This window comes from Fistularia commersonii, chromosome 20 (assembly GCF_037954325.1).
Source record: "Fistularia commersonii isolate RoL2024-O1a breed Wild chromosome 20, RoL_Fcom_v1.0, whole genome shotgun sequence".
Lineage (NCBI taxonomy): Eukaryota > Metazoa > Chordata > Actinopteri > Syngnathiformes > Fistulariidae > Fistularia > Fistularia commersonii.
The window spans coordinates 7,177,650-7,196,005 of NC_141303.1; the positions used below are offsets into that span (position 1 = coordinate 7,177,650).

General features: G+C 39.8%; 2 protein-coding genes across 2 annotated transcripts; both read left to right on the forward strand.

Annotated features, from left to right (window-relative positions):
- The first annotated feature begins 5,408 nt into the window (after window positions 1-5,408).
- fdft1 (farnesyl-diphosphate farnesyltransferase 1) lies at window positions 5,409-13,881 on the forward strand. Its single transcript, XM_086166767.1, has 8 exons — window positions 5,409-5,640; window positions 6,995-7,092; window positions 9,572-9,755; window positions 10,201-10,329; window positions 10,860-11,051; window positions 11,642-11,818; window positions 12,214-12,366; window positions 12,468-13,881. Exons 1-8 carry the CDS (start codon window positions 5,464-5,466, stop codon window positions 12,693-12,695), a joined length of 1,338 nt encoding a protein of 445 aa, XP_086022893.1. The 5' UTR covers window positions 5,409-5,463; the 3' UTR covers window positions 12,696-13,881.
- A 137-nt stretch (window positions 13,882-14,018) lies between these two features.
- On the forward strand, window positions 14,019-17,958 carry ctsbb (cathepsin Bb). The gene is made up of 9 exons (XM_086166770.1): window positions 14,019-15,265; window positions 15,352-15,437; window positions 15,534-15,648; window positions 15,787-15,902; window positions 16,451-16,536; window positions 16,614-16,757; window positions 16,842-16,958; window positions 17,599-17,727; window positions 17,821-17,958. The coding sequence occupies exons 1-9, from the start codon at window positions 15,140-15,142 to the stop codon at window positions 17,895-17,897; spliced, it is 996 nt and encodes a 331-aa protein (XP_086022896.1). The 5' UTR covers window positions 14,019-15,139; the 3' UTR covers window positions 17,898-17,958.
- The last annotated feature ends 398 nt before the right edge of the window (window positions 17,959-18,356 follow it).

An 18,356-nucleotide genomic window follows, 5' to 3' on the forward strand; every position in this document is an offset into this window, starting at 1 on the left:
TGCAGTTTGGCAAATTCTCAAAAGTGTGGTAAAAGAGGAAGATCAGCGCACTGCATAGTCTGTCGGGAGTTTTGACATGTCTGCTTCTTGCAACTAAAGCATGAGAGAATGACAATGTGAATGCGTGAAGTCATTCAGTTTATTTGACACATCAATGGAGCTATTAATTCACACACATTATTGCTATTGATGTCGACATTTTGTATAATTCCCTGATTTGCGTCCTCTAGCAAAATTATTACAATTTGATGCACAAATGGCCCTGAAGTCACCACTAAGGTCCATATGGTTTCTTATAATGGTGATTGAATGCAACATATGATGAGTTTTTTCTCTGGACATTTTCAATTACTAATCAACAACTTTCAACACTTCATGAGTGCCAAATCAACTTCAATCTGTGTGTAAGTTGACTTCAAGGCTGAGTGACCTCACCTGATCTGAATGTTGATATTTCAGTCTGACTCAACTTGCCTGAATGAAAAGCAAACAACACACAGAAGCTGTGCTCAACTGAAGCAAGATAATACAAACCCTTAACCTGAAGGTTTGTCATATTTTGTTGAAATTACCAATGTGTCTGCCTCACTGTGCATTTGCATTTTGATAAACTTGTTTGGAAAAGACCTGGCAAAGGCTAACCATTCCTGTTTTCAAATGCTTCTTGAGAATTCAGTGCATCTGTAGATAAATTGGGTTCAACTCAAGCGGAGGCGAAGGAGAGCCTGTGACTGTAAAAACAGTTATGCAGAGTAACATGTTAGACAGGATCCAGGAATCATTTTAGAGTAAATGACTTAGTAGCAAGCATTATCTCAGGGGAAATCTCAGAGGCCATAAAATACAAGTTTTTCTAAATTCTGCAGATTTGATATTACCAGTACACGTTTCTTACTCTCAGTTTGATAATTCCAGTAACGTGCATGCTGGAGAATTTCCATACTGAATAATGTAAGCTTTAAAAGTAAGCTTAAAAACATTGTTAGACGTTATAAATATTACAGTAAACGCTGGCCCTTTCATTTTTAGGTAGCCTTATAGTCATGTGGCATGACGTCACACCGGTAGTTTATTGCACAGGAAAACCCTCAACCTAGTAATGCTTATTATGTGTTAATCTGTAGGTCATCAGGTGTTCACTATTCTGTCTTGTAGCTCCAGCTACACTGTGAAACACCTCAGGTGGTATTATTTCTCTGGCTTCTTATTTCTACATTAAGTTTGGTCTGTGCTGTGGCTCCTGCTTGCTGTGCAGTAAATAACCTGTGACTAGGCTCCTGTTGGTGTATAGTAAACAGCCCTTGTGAGTTGGTTCCTGTTGCTGCGTAGTGAATAACACTTGCCATTGTTATCTGGCTCTGTTTTGTGTGGAGGGCATTCCCAAAAAGGTTGCTTGTTTATGGTTGGGGTGTAATACTTACTATTTCCTCTGGGGTGCTGCAGCCACAGCTGACTGGTCACAGTTATTTTGCTTTCTTGTTGAGTTCTCCATCCTTGTCATCGCCAATGTTTTTTAATCAAAAATTAACATACGAACACAAATTTTACCTGAATTATAATTTAATAAAACAGACTTATTTCTGCACGTAGGCTTCCTTCCGTTCTTCATTCATTCTATTGGAATAACTCAACCTGTGTAGTACCCCTAGTGGCCTTTATGTGGGTTACATTAGAGTTGTTACTTTGTTGAGTGTGTGTGTGTGTGTGTGTGTGTGTGTGTGTGTGTGTGTGTGTGTGTGTGTGTGTGTGTGTGTATTTGTGTGTGTGTGTGTGCCCACTGTCCTGTAGTGTTGCTTGAAGACGGAGTAGCCAGACACATTTTCTCTTTACAGGCATGAAAAAAACTAATGAATACTAATAAATACATTTATATCTTACATTTTTGTGTTTCCTTTCAATTAAGACCATTGATCAGATTATAAATAAGTCTTTGGATGTAGATCTTAAGCTTCACAATGGATATTAGCATGACTTACGATTAAATGCAGCCAATTGATTTTACAGGCAGTTAAAGGACAAATGCATGATATCATACATGGTTCGCCATTTGTCTCTTGAGCACAAGTATGGGAAAAATATGAAGTGAGAGGACAAAGATTCTATTCTGGTCTTGTACAGTGTTTTGAATTCCCCAGAGACTGAGACTGCAACGCTAACACACAGCTGCTATCTATCTATCTATCTATCTATCTATCTATCTATCTATCTATCTATCTATCTATCTATCTATCTATCTATCTATCTATCTATCTATCTATCTATCTATCTATCTATCTATCTATCTATCTATCTATCTATCTATCTATCTATCTATCTATCTATCTATCTTTCTGGACACACAGAGGTGCTTAGTTAACACTATTGAATTTTTCTATGAATGTACCATCATCAGATATCTAAGTCCAAAGATTAGATAAAGAACATTCTGCTAATGGTGAAATAAAAATTGGATTTGGCCATGTATTTATTACAAAAAATGATCTGATAACACATTTGTCTGAAGCAAAAGTAAGTCCTTGGGATTATCCAATAATTTAATGGTAGAATCATAGTCTGCTGTTTTTGATCAATGAATAATAGTAAGGTGAGAGTTAGACACTTAGACTTTGACTCACACAGAATTTCTTATCATTCTGTATGCAGCAGGTGTGTATAGAATGTTTTCATGTGCACAGGCATCAGCTTACCAAATATAAATTACAATAAAGTGCAGGTAGGCCAGGTGCAAGTGATATATTTATAGTTTGTATTTATTGCAGTGCAAGTCAGATAAAGGCAGTGGGTTGTATGAAGAAAGAGAAAAATGTCAACAGCAGTGAAATATGCATTTACAGGTAAATAAATATATAGATATGAATGATTTATGCCTCAATATTACAGTAATGTCCAGAATCAGTGAGTATTGTCCTTAATGAAGCATTTTACAGTTTGCTGGCCAGGGGGACTGTTGTGTGTTGCGTAAAAGACGACCTGAGATATCAGAGTAGCACTTAGTTATTTTTACTGAAGAGCGGGGCACAGGTGATGATAGCAATTTGTACCAATAGACATGAGCCTGCCTAAAGAGTGTCTGCGCATGTGCAGATTGCAAGTAAACATATATGGTTAATTGTTCAATATTACTGAGTCTGCAGTCAATATTCTACAGGGACAAAGCTGTTCTAGAAGCTGGCAGTCCTGAATTGAATGCCGCGGAGCATCTTTCCACCTGGTCTCCTGGACACACAGTATATTCACCTTCCTTCTCTACATTGTGTCGACCAACTCTCTACATTTTCTTGTCATAGTCCCGATATTCAAAGTCCCTACTTTCAGTCCCAGACTCTTGCCTTTCCTCTTCTCCCTCTTTGACCTACAGTAGCCCAATTTCCACTGGAACCCTACAGATATTTGGTTTTGGCAAAAGTTTTATGCCCTTCCTGATGCAACCCACTGCATTTAATCTGGGATTGGGACTGGCTCAGGGAGACACTGGCCCGTGCCACCCTGAGTCTGCATTGTAGTTGGTTAGACCCGATTTAATGTCTATCATGGCTGGAAAAAGGGGAAAGTATCTCAGAAAAGTTGTTTATGCTCATAAAGCCGGAAACTGTCCATCTCTTATGAGTTTGGGCTCCACCAGTCCACAGTCAGACAGGATGTGTACTAATGGAGGAAATTCAAGATCCCTGTTAACCTACCCCGAAGTGGTCAGCCAACAAAGATATTTCCCAAGAGCAAGGCGGGTAATAGTCTGAAAGCACAAAGGAACCCAGGGTAACTTCTCAGCAACTGAAGGCCTTTCTCACACTGGCAAATATTGACCTTCATAAGTCAACCCTCTGGAGAATAATGAATGTGGAGAATGTGGATTGCTGTGCTCTCCCCCATAAACATTTTTAAATGTTTTTATTCTATTTTATAAATTTATTTATTTTGTTTGATAATGATCATGTGGACAAACCAAAAGGATACTGGAAGAATGCTTTGTGGACGGATGAAACCAAAATAAAAAAAAATTGGCTTCAATGCAAAGCTTTAAATTCTGAGAAAAGCAAACACAGCATTTCTACATAAGAACCTTATCCCATCTGTGAAACATGGTGGTGGGAGTGTTCTGGATTGGGCTTTTTTTGCTGCATTTGGGCCACGGCAACTTGCCATCATTGGTAGAGTGACTTTTGAACTATATTTGAGCATTGTAAAGTTAAATGTCAAGATATTTGCATGTAAGCTGACACTCAATTGCTGCGGGTCATTGGGTAAGACAACAATCCTATGCATGCAAGTTGTTCCAGACTTCCAGTCGTACCGAAAAGAAGAATAAAATAAATATTCTTGAGTGGCCATGTCAAGTTCCTGACCTCATTTCTATTGATATGTGGTGGAAATACCTAAAGCAAGCAGTCCATGTGAGGAAACCTGCAAACATCTAGGACTTGAAGCAGTTCTTTAAGGAGGAATTCTTCTGGATCAATGTATAGTACAGGACTGATCAAAAGTTCAATTGCAGTTATTGCGGCACAAGTGGAGTAACACCATATACTGAAACCATGGTTCACTTATATTTACCTCATGTAGCAAATACGTTTTTGGATAATCGATCCAATAAACATATGCCCAAATACAATAATGTTTGCCTTATTTGTTGAGCGAGGTGGTCTTCTTAAGTCTACTTTTAACCCTAGAACACTAGCGTCAGGTGATTTTCACACACACAATTCTTGTCATGTGATTTTCATTGTTTTTTCATTGTCTGAGTTTTATGGGTCCTTGGGTAGCTTCAGGCTGCTCACTGATGTTAATTATATGGTTGTTTCCCTCCACCCATCGGCCCATCTTAATATTGATGAAAACTGTATTTTATCCAGTTTATTGTATTGGGTAAAACGTACCCAACGTTAGGGATTGTGTTACTTATTTTAACGTTCGTGTTCTAGGGTTGAGACATATAAATATATTATTGAGGGTTATAAAATTAATTTCCTAGTTGAAATGTGTGATCAGCATCAAGTGTTTTTTTGTATCTATTTTCATATTCTGTATATTTTGCTTTCTCCTTTGGGCTCAGTGCCTTTCTCTATATATGCATGATTGTCCAGGTTAAAGAGTACTGAAAGATGAATACAGATATCAGAGAAAGGGAACCAAAATAAACAGAAAAACTTCATCCGTGCGTTTCAAAAGCTTTTGCAGCCTACAATAATAACATGACCCGGTGAGAGGCTCTCAGGTATCACTAACCCTAGGAGGATTACACAATTTAAATGGGCAGTTTCGCCGTTGAATTGATGAACAGCCAATCAGAGGCTCGTTTGTGCGGTGGGGCGGGACATCACGCCAGACGCTGCGGCCTGTTATTGGACATCTGTCACTAATCCCATGGCTCACCGGCCAATCAGAGGCGTCAGTCGATCTGACGAGGGTTTGTGGTCCAAAGCCGTGTTCTCTCATGACGCCGCTGCTTCTCGGCGTCTCACCGAGATGGTGGGACACATCTCTCCCGCCCGAGAGACACCCGTTCGCCCGAGGGAGCAGCTCCAGAAAACCCGAAGCAGCGCCATGGACATCCTCAAGTCCTTGGGCCACCCGGAAGAGATTCTCAATCTGCTCAAATTCAAGATGGGATGCTGCAGAGCCGTCATGCCGAAATTGGATTATGTGAGTAAAACGACGTCAGACGGCCGGGTTCTACGCCGGTTTCAACGGAGATTGACGGCGCCTCGACCCGGGATTTGTGTTGCGTAAGAAGCTTGTGGAGAGTTCTGCATCCCCCAGGGAGAGATGCTGTGCGCAGGTCGGACATATAATCCAACAATTTCAACGTTGGAGAGACGCATCTTGGAAAATAAATTTTATTCTCAGTATTTTTTTTCAACTATCAATGTCGTGATATTGAATTTCTTAATACAATTATCTATTTTCCATTGCTTTATTACTATATTTTGTCCTGGCAGTCTTGGTGGATAATACTATGTTGTCATTTCCAAGGTCATCAATCGCATCCAATTGTGAGATCCTTTGGGCCCTCGCTAAATAAAGAGATGTTTAATTAGTTCAGCTGGAGAGTGTGCTATCATGAGATGGCATTATGGTCTGGCCACAGGTGCCACAGGATGAGGAGCTGGAGATTTTTCCAATCGGACTGTTTACATTCTGCTGTCCTTCCGCCTGTCTACCACCAGGGGGCAGCAGAGCGCACAAATTACCGCCCTGGTCTATTTATGGTGAAGTCATGATGGGAGTTCATATCACGAGAAAAGGAATTGATACGAACTGGAAGTGTAAATAGTGGTAATTTTGTTTTGCTGTTTTATAAATATAGATCTTATAAGCCCCCCATTTTTTCAGTTTCTTGCGGTGTTCGCCCGAGCTCAATTTTTTTGTCATTATAATAAATGCACAAAAAATTACAAAATAAAGCGTATGCATGTGGTTGGATCAAGGAAACACCGGAAGAAGCTGTGTAGTTTTCGGATTGTGGGTTTCGTAAACAGAGCTGGAAAGGCAGGAGCAACCCAGCTGTTGCAGGGGTGGGCGGAGTAACCGTAGATCTACAAACACCGTGTACGCGCTTCGTCCGTGCGCTCGCAGCGAGGCAGCTGCTCGGAGATCAGCGACGCCTCCTGTTGCGCTTCCTCTCCTCCTCCTTCCCCTTCCAAAAGCGGTATCACCTCTCCCGACCCCACTCGTCCTCTACACGCCGTTTTGGAAATGTCCGCGCACCGAATCCTCTGCGCCGGCGAGGACGCACGCAGGTCCGCGTCGTAGTCCGCGGTCGCGTCGTGCGCCTCCTCGCATGGCCGGAACCTGCTGCAAGTGTCCGATCTCCTTCGCCGTGTTTAAGCGCTCTCTGTCTGTGGCGCCGCGGAGCTCCGTGCGCACCCAGAGCTCCCTCCTCCCGGGCGGGCGGAGGTTGCGGGAGCGCGGCCTGCAGGAGGCGGTCCGGCCTTCCAGCGCCTTCAGACCAGCGGGTTCCTACCGACAAACGACCTTCCTGTGTCTCTCCTGCCAGGGGTCCATGAGCGATAGCCTGCGGACGTGCTACCTGTATCTGAACCAGACCAGCCGCAGCTTCGCAGCGGTCATCCAGGCGCTGGACGGGGAGCTGAGGTGAGCACGGCAGGGGTGTGTCTCCTCTGCAGCCATGCTGTTTTCCTGAGCTGTTAACTCCCTTCTTTGGACACACACAAACTTTTGAAAACACAGCTTTATCCCATATGCTGTGTGTTTACATCGAAAGACTGAAGTCATAAGACTACAGGTTTTGAAAAGACTTGTGTTAATTATACTCACACCACCTAACATCTTAAAACTAGGTTTTAAAATCTTAGGTCATAGAGTCGTTTTACACAGACCAAATACCGTGGGTCTCACATCTGAAGACTTTGCAAAGATTTTGAAAAGACTCATAGAAAACTGGAACTAGATTTTTTTCAGCATTTTTTTGCCATCATGCTATCTTCTCACCAGGTATTTGCAGACCCTCTGCAATTTCAGTCCAATAATCAGAATCAGTGAAACTGTTGTTCCCAAAGGGCATGAGGCATAACATAGCAAACTACAGTAGATGAACACCGACAAATATATAAAATAAATACAAAGGTTCTATTAAAATAAAGTCAAGTAACGGCAACATTAATAAGATGCCTTAGATAAAATGTACTATTATTATCATCGCTTTTACTTCTCCACTTGTGGTAAGTTGGACAGTTAGCATTGTACAAGCTGGGCTGTTCTGCCCGCAGCTCCACCAAATCGCAAACAAATAGCGTCTCTGCCACCAGTAGCGCTCTGGCAATTGTTTTTCTACCATCTACCAGGTTTCCTTTTTCTGTTTTGTTGGAAGTAGAGGTCTATTGGTTGTTGATTCAGTCTTTACAGTGATGTTGCGCTAAGACTTGCGATAATGTCAAAGATGTTGATATTGTTGGAAACCCTAAGACTAAGAAAAGGCAGAGCTGTGACTGCAGTAAAACTTGAGGTTTCCAGCTAACACTTAATCGCTGAGATGACTGAAGCAAGCTGCATCTCTACCAAGACTGCCCCTCAACTCTTTAGATTTTTCCCTATGATTTCTGTGCGAGTGACAGTTTTTAAGTGTGCGACATCACTGGCCTCACACCCTATTATTTTTTTAATGTGTAAGCCTTGCAAGAGTTGGTCTATTGACAGTATGGCCTGCACTGGACTCCTAAAACACTGCAAAATGATAATTATTTTTCATTATTCTCAGTCCAGTCTTGTGACAGAAAGGTTTTGCACTTCCTGTGTAAGGCCTTTGAAAACAAAGGCTGAACTAGCCATTTATTCCATTTTTTCACATGTATTTTTTTTCCTTAACAACATAGTCAGTATCTAAAATGATATTATAATCTCACGTTTGCATTTTTTGTAGCCTCTCACCTTGTAAGTCCAATTGGAAAGCACATCAGTTGTTAGGCTTATCAGTTTTCCATTACTAGATTTAAAATGAAAAAAAAAGTCAGTAGCCTCACTACTAACCTTAGTATTCAGGTGCGTAAAATGTCTATTTTAAGCTTTAATTGAGAGGAAACTGACTCCATCTGTCGGTCTAATTTAAGCCATTGTTTAGGTCAACACTGACCCTGAGAAGGTGACAGCTGTTTTCAAACACTTTACACAGCTCTGCTCAAAGGGAATGCTCCAGGCCACAGGTGTCATATTCATTTTGGTCCAGGGGCCACATTTGGCCTAATTTGATGTCAAGGGGGCTGGGCCAGCAAAATCATAGTGTAATTACCTAGAAGTCACCCCGAGTCCGAATTTTTATTTTGTTTTAGTGTAAAGGAGAACAGGTAAATTATAGAAATCTTTTAATATAATGAACTGTTCCTTTAAAAATAAATGATGAATAACATGTGATTCATTTAAGAAAAGTAAGTGCAGTTTTAACAACACGATGCCTCAGTTCTGTCGTCTCAGTATTTTTAGCCATGGCGAGCCTTATAGCGGAGCTGAAACTTGCTGCATCCACACCAAGCATACAGATTTCCCATTAACTTCAATAAACAATTAAGAAGTGCTCCATTTTTCTCGGAAAACCTTACACTCCATATCCACTTTTCTCTTTTTTGATAATGACATCTTGCTGATGAAGGTGTTGGGGCCAACAGAAATGCCAGTACAATTAACAATAAGTAAAAATGCTATTTACAGACCCGGAAGCTGCATTGCGGCCTTCTGCTGTAAGTTCTGAGTCACATGGTGTTGTGCCATGTTGCTAACAGTGACTAAAATAGTGCGCCCCTAGCAGACAATATAGGAGCTGCATTTTTATTTTAAAAATTGTTTATGATTTTTATGTATTTTTTTTTCAAATTGTAGATTTATTCCACAGGCTCCATCGGCCCCCCTGGCGAGCCGTCACTGGCCTGCGGGCCATACAATTGATACCCCTGCTCTAGGCCAACACAATCTTCCAAGACCTAGTAGCCACGGATGTTTTTTTTTAACCATTTTGTATAAATTGAGATTTCAGTCATCTTTTATACTCACCAATAAAAAGTTTTTTGTGCAGCATTTTGAAACACATCTCATCCGTGTCTTTTTCCTGCCCCGGACAACCCAGGCATGCCGTGTGCATTTTCTACCTGGTTCTGCGAGCACTGGACACAGTGGAGGATGACATGAGTATCTCCCTGGACAAGAAGGTTCCAATGCTGAACGATTTTCACACCTACCTGTACCAAGATGACTGGAGTTTCAGCGAGAGCCAGGAGAAAGACCGAAAGGTTCTGGAGGATTTTCCCACGGTCAGTCGATTCCGTGTTTAGGATCCTCAAAGAAGGGTAGTGCCAATATTCGGAGGCTGCAGGTTTTCACTGCAGATCTTTATTCAATACTGTCTTGGACTTTATGGGTACGTAATGAAACCCCATTAGAAAAATTAATTCATTTTTTTGACCTATTAAACTCCGAATTAAATCAACTATTTTAGTTCTTGGATTTTGTTTAAACCAAAAAAACAAAAAAACAAAAACGTAAAATGTTTTCAGGAATGTATTGAGCTGCTGTTTAACTCATTTATTGACAGCAGTAACTCAAAGGTTTGTTTGGATATAAAAATGGCCAATATTACACAAAGATAGATAATGTTCATATACAATATTGAGTGCATGACTGATACAAGTCTTTTAGATTAAAAAAAAAACCTACCCTAAATCAGTTACTGACAACAACATGTATTTGGCAAAGCAGATATCTGTTGAATTCAGAAACCTCGCTCAGGAGTACAGAGATGTTATCTCGGACATCTGCCACCGCATGGGAGTGGGTATGGCTGAATTCCTGGAGAAAAAAGTGGGATCCATGAAGGAGTGGGACCAGGTGAGTGATTGCCGTGTGTTATTAAAAACACATGATAATCCAATGATTTGTATGACAATTGCACTGATTTTGATGTCTGACAGCCCTATGGGTTTATAAAGCAAGGCAACAAGAAGTATTTCACCACACATTAGTATACTGTGATTGTGAGTGAAAAAGTAAACACAAATCAATTTGTATTTTGCAGTTGGAGCTTAAATCAGCGTTAATCAGATTATTGGCCTACAAGCATTTTAGAGCCTAGATTGAACCTACAGGGAGAGTTTGCTAACAGTTTATTGTAAATGTGGAATATTCATTAGCTATTGATAAATGCAATGTACCATAGATGATGATATAGAAGATTTATGAATGTAGTGAGAGAGGATATGAAGGTAGTTGGTGTGAGAGAGAATAGGGTTAGATGCAGAAAGTTGATTCACTGTGGCAACCCCTGAAGGGAAAAGCCAAAAGAAGAAGAAGAGGCTCAGATGATGATATAAGTTAATTGGGAATTTCTCATTTTGTTCTTGTTTGTATTGCTTATCCAGTATTGCCACTATGTGGCAGGGCTCGTTGGTATTGGCCTGTCCCGCCTGTTCTCGGCGTCTCAGCTCGAGGACCCTGAGGTGGGCCGGGACATAGAGTTGGCCAACTCAATGGGACTCTTTCTCCAGAAGACCAATATCATCCGAGATTATCTGGAGGACACGCAAGAGGGACGTGCCTTCTGGCCACAGGAGGTAGGAAACATATTTCAGTTCAAGTATTTGTGTTTGCTATGTGTGCTTGGCTGGAGCTCATAGTTACGCACAGCGATAGCCTGAGGTGAAGGTAGTTATTATGAAACATCATGTTTAAACATGTAATCAAATATGTATGTATTTCATTGGCTGTGGTATTTTATTCAGATATGCAAAAGTATTAGGGCTTGATAACTAAATATTGCCTCTTCAGAATGAACATGTTAATATTTTGTAAACAGGAGTTATTTTTTATTCAAAATTCAAATAGCTTGCAGACACATTCAATTATATTTTACCATTTCACCATTACCGACCATTTTGACATGGTCCCCTTTTTAAGCAAACAAGCAGTTATATTACAAACCATTTAGCAAATTACGCTATCCCCGTATAGAACTGGTGGACATTGCTTCTTCCAGTCCTATGTGACACAGTACACTCACCAATGCAGTACAAACAATCCTCGAGATGTTGTGGCTTGACTTGTCGATAAGAACCATGTTTGATTTCTCTGAGAAATCTCTGCAAATCCAGAGTTGTTCATAAGTTTTTTAAGTAAATGGAAAACATACCTGTTCCTGTTGCAGGCATGGAGCCAGTTCGCAGGTCGCCTTGAGGACTTTGCTCAGCCAGAGAAGTTGGAATCGGCTCTGTCCTGCCTCAACCTACTTGTTACTGATGCTCTACGTCACGTTCCTGATGTCATTGCCTACCTGTCTCGCCTGCGCAATCAGAGCGTATTTAATTTTTGCGCTATACCACAGGTAAATGCTTCACATGGCTTTCAAAATACCTTTTGGACGATATCAAAAAGTTTAAAAAAAACTAGAACTAGCCTGCTAATGCAGTAATACGAATACTTATTTTCAATATATTTGAATGTTTTCTAAAGAATACATGTAAAAAAAAATTAAAAAGCAGTGTTAATTTAGTACTCACTATAATGCCGCAATATAAAGTAAATACTTCTCACAGTCTACATCTCTAGCATACAATTTATCTTTGGATTGATTATTTTACTTTTGTGCACAAAATGTTGTAAAATTCATTGCAAATGTATAGTTTCCTGCTAACTAAGATGACAGTTTGTTTTCAGACCGCCAATGTGAAGCGAGTGGAATTAATAAACATTTGTTGTTGGTATTTCTTACATAACTAGGTTATGGCAATAGCTACACTATCAACGTGCTACAACAACCCCATGGTTTTCCAGGGGGTGGTAAAAATAAGGAAAGGACAGGCTGTCACACTCATGATGGAGGCCACTAACATGAGAGCTGTGCAGACAATCATCAGCCAATACAGCCAGGAGGTATTTGTGTGTGTGTGTTTTTTATTGTGTGTTTCTGAGTTTTCCCACTATTACACACTAATAGAATCAAACATTTTTACCCCCCCCCCCACTCCCCCCAGATTTTACATAAGGTCTCAAACACTGATCCATCACGTGACAAGACTCTGCACATCCTGGCACTAATTCAGGAGAAGTCTGCGCTGTCACACTCCAGCCTCCAGACGAGGACCTCTCACCTGTCTCCTATGTACCTGTCAGCCGCTATGCTCCTCGCCGCTCTCAGCTGGCAGTACCTGAGCAGCACTGTGGCTCAGGCGCAAGGCGCGGGTGACATGCAGGGACAGTAAACTGTAGCTTCACCATTTTTGGCAGAGCATCTCATCCCTTCACTAACGGTCTGATTCTTCACTTTGTGCAGGAATCTTGAAGCACCTATAAACTTTATTATGGCTGTTGCGGAATCAACAGACATTTTACCTTTTCTGCCGGGTATCAATTGCAGGCTGTTGTTAGTGGAGTTTGTGATTTTTTTTGTTAATCCATCCTGCATCTTGGTAAATTATTTACACACACCAGTGTGTTTATCTTCACCAGCACAAACCATGAAATGAATCAGGGTGTCCCATCATTTGATGTTTGTACTGATAGTTATTTACTTGGGATTAAGCAAACTCTTAATTGTAGTCAAATATATCAGATGACTAATAAAGATTCCTGGAAACTGACAGACTTCGGAATCAAAAATTTCTGATATAGGTTATGTGTCTGATATGTAACACATAAAGTACCTTGGTAAAGTCAGCAATGTCTATCAACTGCATCCAGAAGTTCTGGTGCTCATTGTCTTTTGTAATAAGGGTTTATTTGAATACATCCAAAATCCCATTCAAAATATTCTCAGATAATAAATCTATAAACAGTTGATCAAATCTGTTCAACTGGCGTGATTGGTCCGCTGTATAATTTCTCAGGTTCTCTGAAAAATGCACAAGAGGGTGAACTCAGTCACTGAACGAATTTTTTTTTTTTCTTCTTATTTTAAGTTCTGCTGACATCTTAATTCTCATTCTTCCAACATAAGATCAAATCTGGCTTGATTTTCTATGAATTAAGTCTCTATAAATTAAACATCTAATTAAAAGAGCTAATTCAACAGTGTTAACTGTTAACAGACGACATGGGAAGTTTTTGCTCATTGTGGCACTTTGCATTAACACCTTTTTGTCATTGTGTGATTTTCTCTTGGTATTTGATTTAGAGGAATAAAGACCAGATATCTAAGGGAGATTTAGTGGAAGGGACTTGTTAAGGGAGAACAAATAGACTGTACAAATGTAATTCCTGACATATTTGATATCTGAAATGGCATATTACGACTGGTAGCGAAGTGTCCTTAATGCAGCTTTGGTGAATAGAAAGACTAGCTCCTTGTAACCTTGAGCAAAACCAAAGGAGAACTACAAACATTGCTATGTAATGGGAAGTATTGATTTGTACATATTTGAACAAATAAAGAGCCAACTGAAAAAATAACGGATGAATCTGCTATTGATGTGTTAATTCTAATGGGTCCTGCTTAGATCATCTGAAGGTGATTTTCTATATTCTAGAATAGACGTCAGAAAAAGGCTCAAGGTTCACAACGATATGTAATATGTTTTATTTTTGTATATATAAGACTTCAGCTATAACGGAATGGCATATTAATGAATGACTGGTTTAAAAATTATATTTATTAGCAGCAACTGGCCGTGGTTCAGTTGGGCCATCCAACTGGACTGTTGGACCCGAAAGTGTCCTTGGGCAAGACATCCAGTCGCGCCAGATGGTCTTGCTGTCGCTTTGCACAGCAGCCCTGCCACCACTGGTGGGTGTAAATGGGTGTATATGAAATCCAGTGTAAAGCACTCTGAAACCACAAGGTGATGCAACCGTCAAATAAGTACTATTCATTTTGCCAGCTTTTAAGAGCACCTGTTAACCTTCAGCCTGACACTAAATGTCACATGTTATACGGTGTGTATGACAAAACATTAAACTGACATGTGACTGACTTACCTGACTGAGACTACTGGTGTTCTGTTTAGTCTTAAGTTAACTGAAGTGGAATATACACAGGTAAACTAACATTATTATTATTAAACATCTAATAGGTTGTTTTACGTCTCTTAATCCTCACAGTAATTTTCAACGTGTCTCCCTGTCACTGTTTTGTTTTAATGACGTTTGTGAGTATTTTATTTATCGTTACCTTCAAATGATTTCTATTCCATCAAGTAATAGTGTGTGGCTGTCATCTAGCAGGAAGTTAACTCAAAAATTATAGAGGTTAAAATGGCATTTTTCATTTTATTTCAAATATAGACTATTTTAACTACCTGTTTTCTGTGTGAATTTGATAGATCAAATATGTATGATGTAATACTAAGCCAAAATACTTGGATTTGAAATAGTAATTATGATCATAATTATCATTTGTGCCTCAAAGAATGGACATATCCCTGCGCTTTTTAATGAAGTTGCAAACTATCAGAGCAATTTAGATAAGTGTACCTTATCTCTTATTGTTCAACTTCACTTCAATGACATGAATACAATCTTTAAACAGAATTGCAAAACTGTCCCTATGTCACCATTAAGTAAAGGCAACGGAATGATGTAACTGTTGAGTTATACTTGCTTGTAAACTGCCTGTAAAAAAATAAGGAAATATAAACTGAATTCATTTCTAACGTGTTCCTGTGTGATGAAATGATAATTGCTGAACAATGGTTATTTCGTGTTTGGCAGGATGGCACCCGAGGCCTTCTTCTTCTTCCTTACTTTGACAGTGTGTGTTGCGTGGGCTCAGCCTCGCTTCCCTCCTCTCTCCTCGGAGATGGTCAACTTTATCAACAAGGCCAATACCACTTGGACGGTGAGAAAATCGTGAACGTCCTTTTGATTCTTCTGTAGACGAAACATCGCTAGAAACAAGATTTAACTCCTCTGCTATTGCTCCAGGCTGGGGAGAACTTTCAAAACGTTGACCACAGCTATTTAAAGGGACTATGTGGCACAATACTAAATGGACCCAAACTGCCGCAGGTGTAAGTTTAAGTGTAAATGTGTTATCTATCAGGTAGTACTCAGCAGGCGTTTTCCTGCAAAGCTAAATAGCTGTCGTCTCTCTATCTCTCTCTCAGGGTTCACAATGTTGAAGGTGTAACACTTCCGGACAGCTTTGACCCCCGTCAGCAGTGGCCTGACTGTCCCACAATCCAGCAGATTCGAGACCAGGGCTCCTGCGGGTCCTGCTGGGTAAACCATGAGTGTTTTAATCATTAGACTTCAAAATGCTGAAGTAGCTGTTATCCAATCATCCTCGTCTTTCAAGGTGTCGAATGCATTTTTATAACAGTCTTGTTTTACTTTTGTACCCATTTTCATTTCACGCAGGCCTTTGGCGCAGCTGAGGCTATATCTGACAGATTTTGTATTCACAGTGGAGGGAAGGTCTCTGTGGAAATTTCAGCTGAAGATCTCTTGTCCTGTTGTGATGAATGTGGATTGGGGTTGGTATCAGTGTAACTAAAGATAACAAATTTGAAATCCAGAAAATAAGCTGTGATCTAATCTGCATATGGATATTAACCGAATACATACTGTAATACCTACAATGAGAAGGGCTGAATCTATTTGATGCATACCCAACAATTGCTTAACATACCTTATTATACAATCATGCAACAGTCGATGATAAGTGTTTTCAGAATGCTTCATGGGGAAAATGATGAGTAATTAAATTTCACATTTATTTCCATTTCACTAAAACTGTGCATGTTATGGTGTAGACGAACTTTGTTTAACAGCTAGTGTATATAATAAGGGGTTTTAATATCTTCGAACCCATCCCAGATATTGTGATGTTGATTGATATTGAAAAATTGGCATCATAATATTGAGGAAAAACTTTTTTTTCTATATTACACAGCACTGGTCTTTCACAATTTTATACTAGAATTCAGGTTTTGAAAGAAACATTTAGTGTAAGAGCTTATTCCTAAAGTCATGGTAACCCATCTTTCTTGTGGTATAAATGAGTTTTATAATGTGACTGCAGCTGTTTTGGTGGTTTTCCTTCAATTGCTTGGGATTTCTGGACAAAGAGAGGACTTGTAACTGGAAGCCTGTACGACTCCAAAGAAGGTAAATTGATTGTGCGCTGTCAAAATTGTTGTTATTGCAAAAACACACTGTTGACCTATTGACGCCTCTGCATGCAGGTTGTCGACCGTACACCATCGCTCCTTGTGAACATCATATAAATGGAAGTCTTCCTCCATGTCACTCTGCACAGGAGACTCCAAAATGTGAAGAGAAGTGCATTGATGAATACTCACTGTCTTATCAGAAGGACAAACACTTTGGTACACAAACTTTCCTCATGACAGCCCAACTATCTTAACTTGACTTATTTGAATGCCACTTATCATTGGTGTTTCCCTCTTCAGGCCGACGGAGTTACAGCATCCCCTCTAAACAGGAGCAGATCATGACAGAGCTGTACAAGAATGGGCCAGTGGAGGCGGCTTTCTCTGTTTATGAGGATTTCCTGCTGTACAAGACAGGTGGAAACACACTGTATTTACACTCTGTGTACACACTCTCCTATACACACCATCATGAAAACAACAAAAAGAAGTCGGTGAGACCTATTGAAAAGGCATTATGTCACCGTTTGCAAACTTTAAAACATGTTAATGGTACAGTGACATGCAATAGTGAAAATAGTAACTCTTTCTTGGTATGCATTATTTTTAAAGGGTTAATATTTGCCCTTTGAAAGCAAATAATGAAGCATGGCCATGCACAGAAGTAGCACCTCATTAACACCACCACTAATTGTTTTTTTTTTTGTATAATTTTTATTTATTAAAATCTATTTAAACATATAGGTAAAAAGGACAGTTTATTGGTGAGAGATTTAATTCATTGCAGTACCCAGTATCAGCAATCAGTACCGCACTGCGAAGGTCAATTTGCGACTTCTGCTGGAGAAGCTGTTGTCCTACATGCTGTCACTACACCCAACAACCCTAACTCTGTTAAAGACATTGCTGACATTACCGTGTATAACATTAACTTTGACTCAAAATGAGATACTTGGGTTTTTGGTCTATTGATTTTACTCCAACTTAAGCAGTATTTGTTTTTAACCATGCAAAACATTTTAAAACACGTCTTTGTTTCTGCATTGTGCTGCCTCAGGTGTGTACCAGCATGTGACAGGGGAAGTTCTTGGCGGTCATGCCATTAAAATCCTAGGTTGGGGAAAAGAGGAGGGGATGCCTTACTGGCTGGCTGCAAACTCCTGGAACAGTGACTGGGGAGATCAAGGTATGGCAAAAAACAGGCACATTCACTCATAATTATAATAGAAAACAGCAATGAATAACAATAAGAAATAATTTGGTTGTTTTTTTTCTGAAGGATTTTTCAAGATCAGGCGTGGAAATAATGAATGTGGCATTGAGTCAGAGGTGGTTGCAGGAATCCCTCTCAACTAGAAATGAGCATTCTTGCATTGCATGAATGAAGTGCTAATCTCTCTTAAAGGTTGGAAACACGTGATTTCATTCAATAAACTGAAACATTTGAACTGTGCTGCATGTTTTTTTTATTTCAGTTATAAACATTATAATGTTTTAGAGTTGCTTGGTAGACGCTGCATCCTTTCACATTCTTCATTTCTACCACCCACTCCAGAAGGGGGGTTAACACTTCTCTTGTTCACTCCTGATGAATTATTCAAGATGCTTGTTACAAACATTAACCACAGCAGATGTGAGGTTAATGTGAATGTAGAGCATGCCAAGCAACATGCATTTAAACTGGAGTTCACTGCTTTTTTACTGCAACCAGCACCCCCACTCCACTCAAAATAGTATATTTAATTTTAAGAATGAAAATTATGGTGTGTTAAAAAAAACAAACAAACAAAAAACAACCTTTTTTTTTATTTTTTA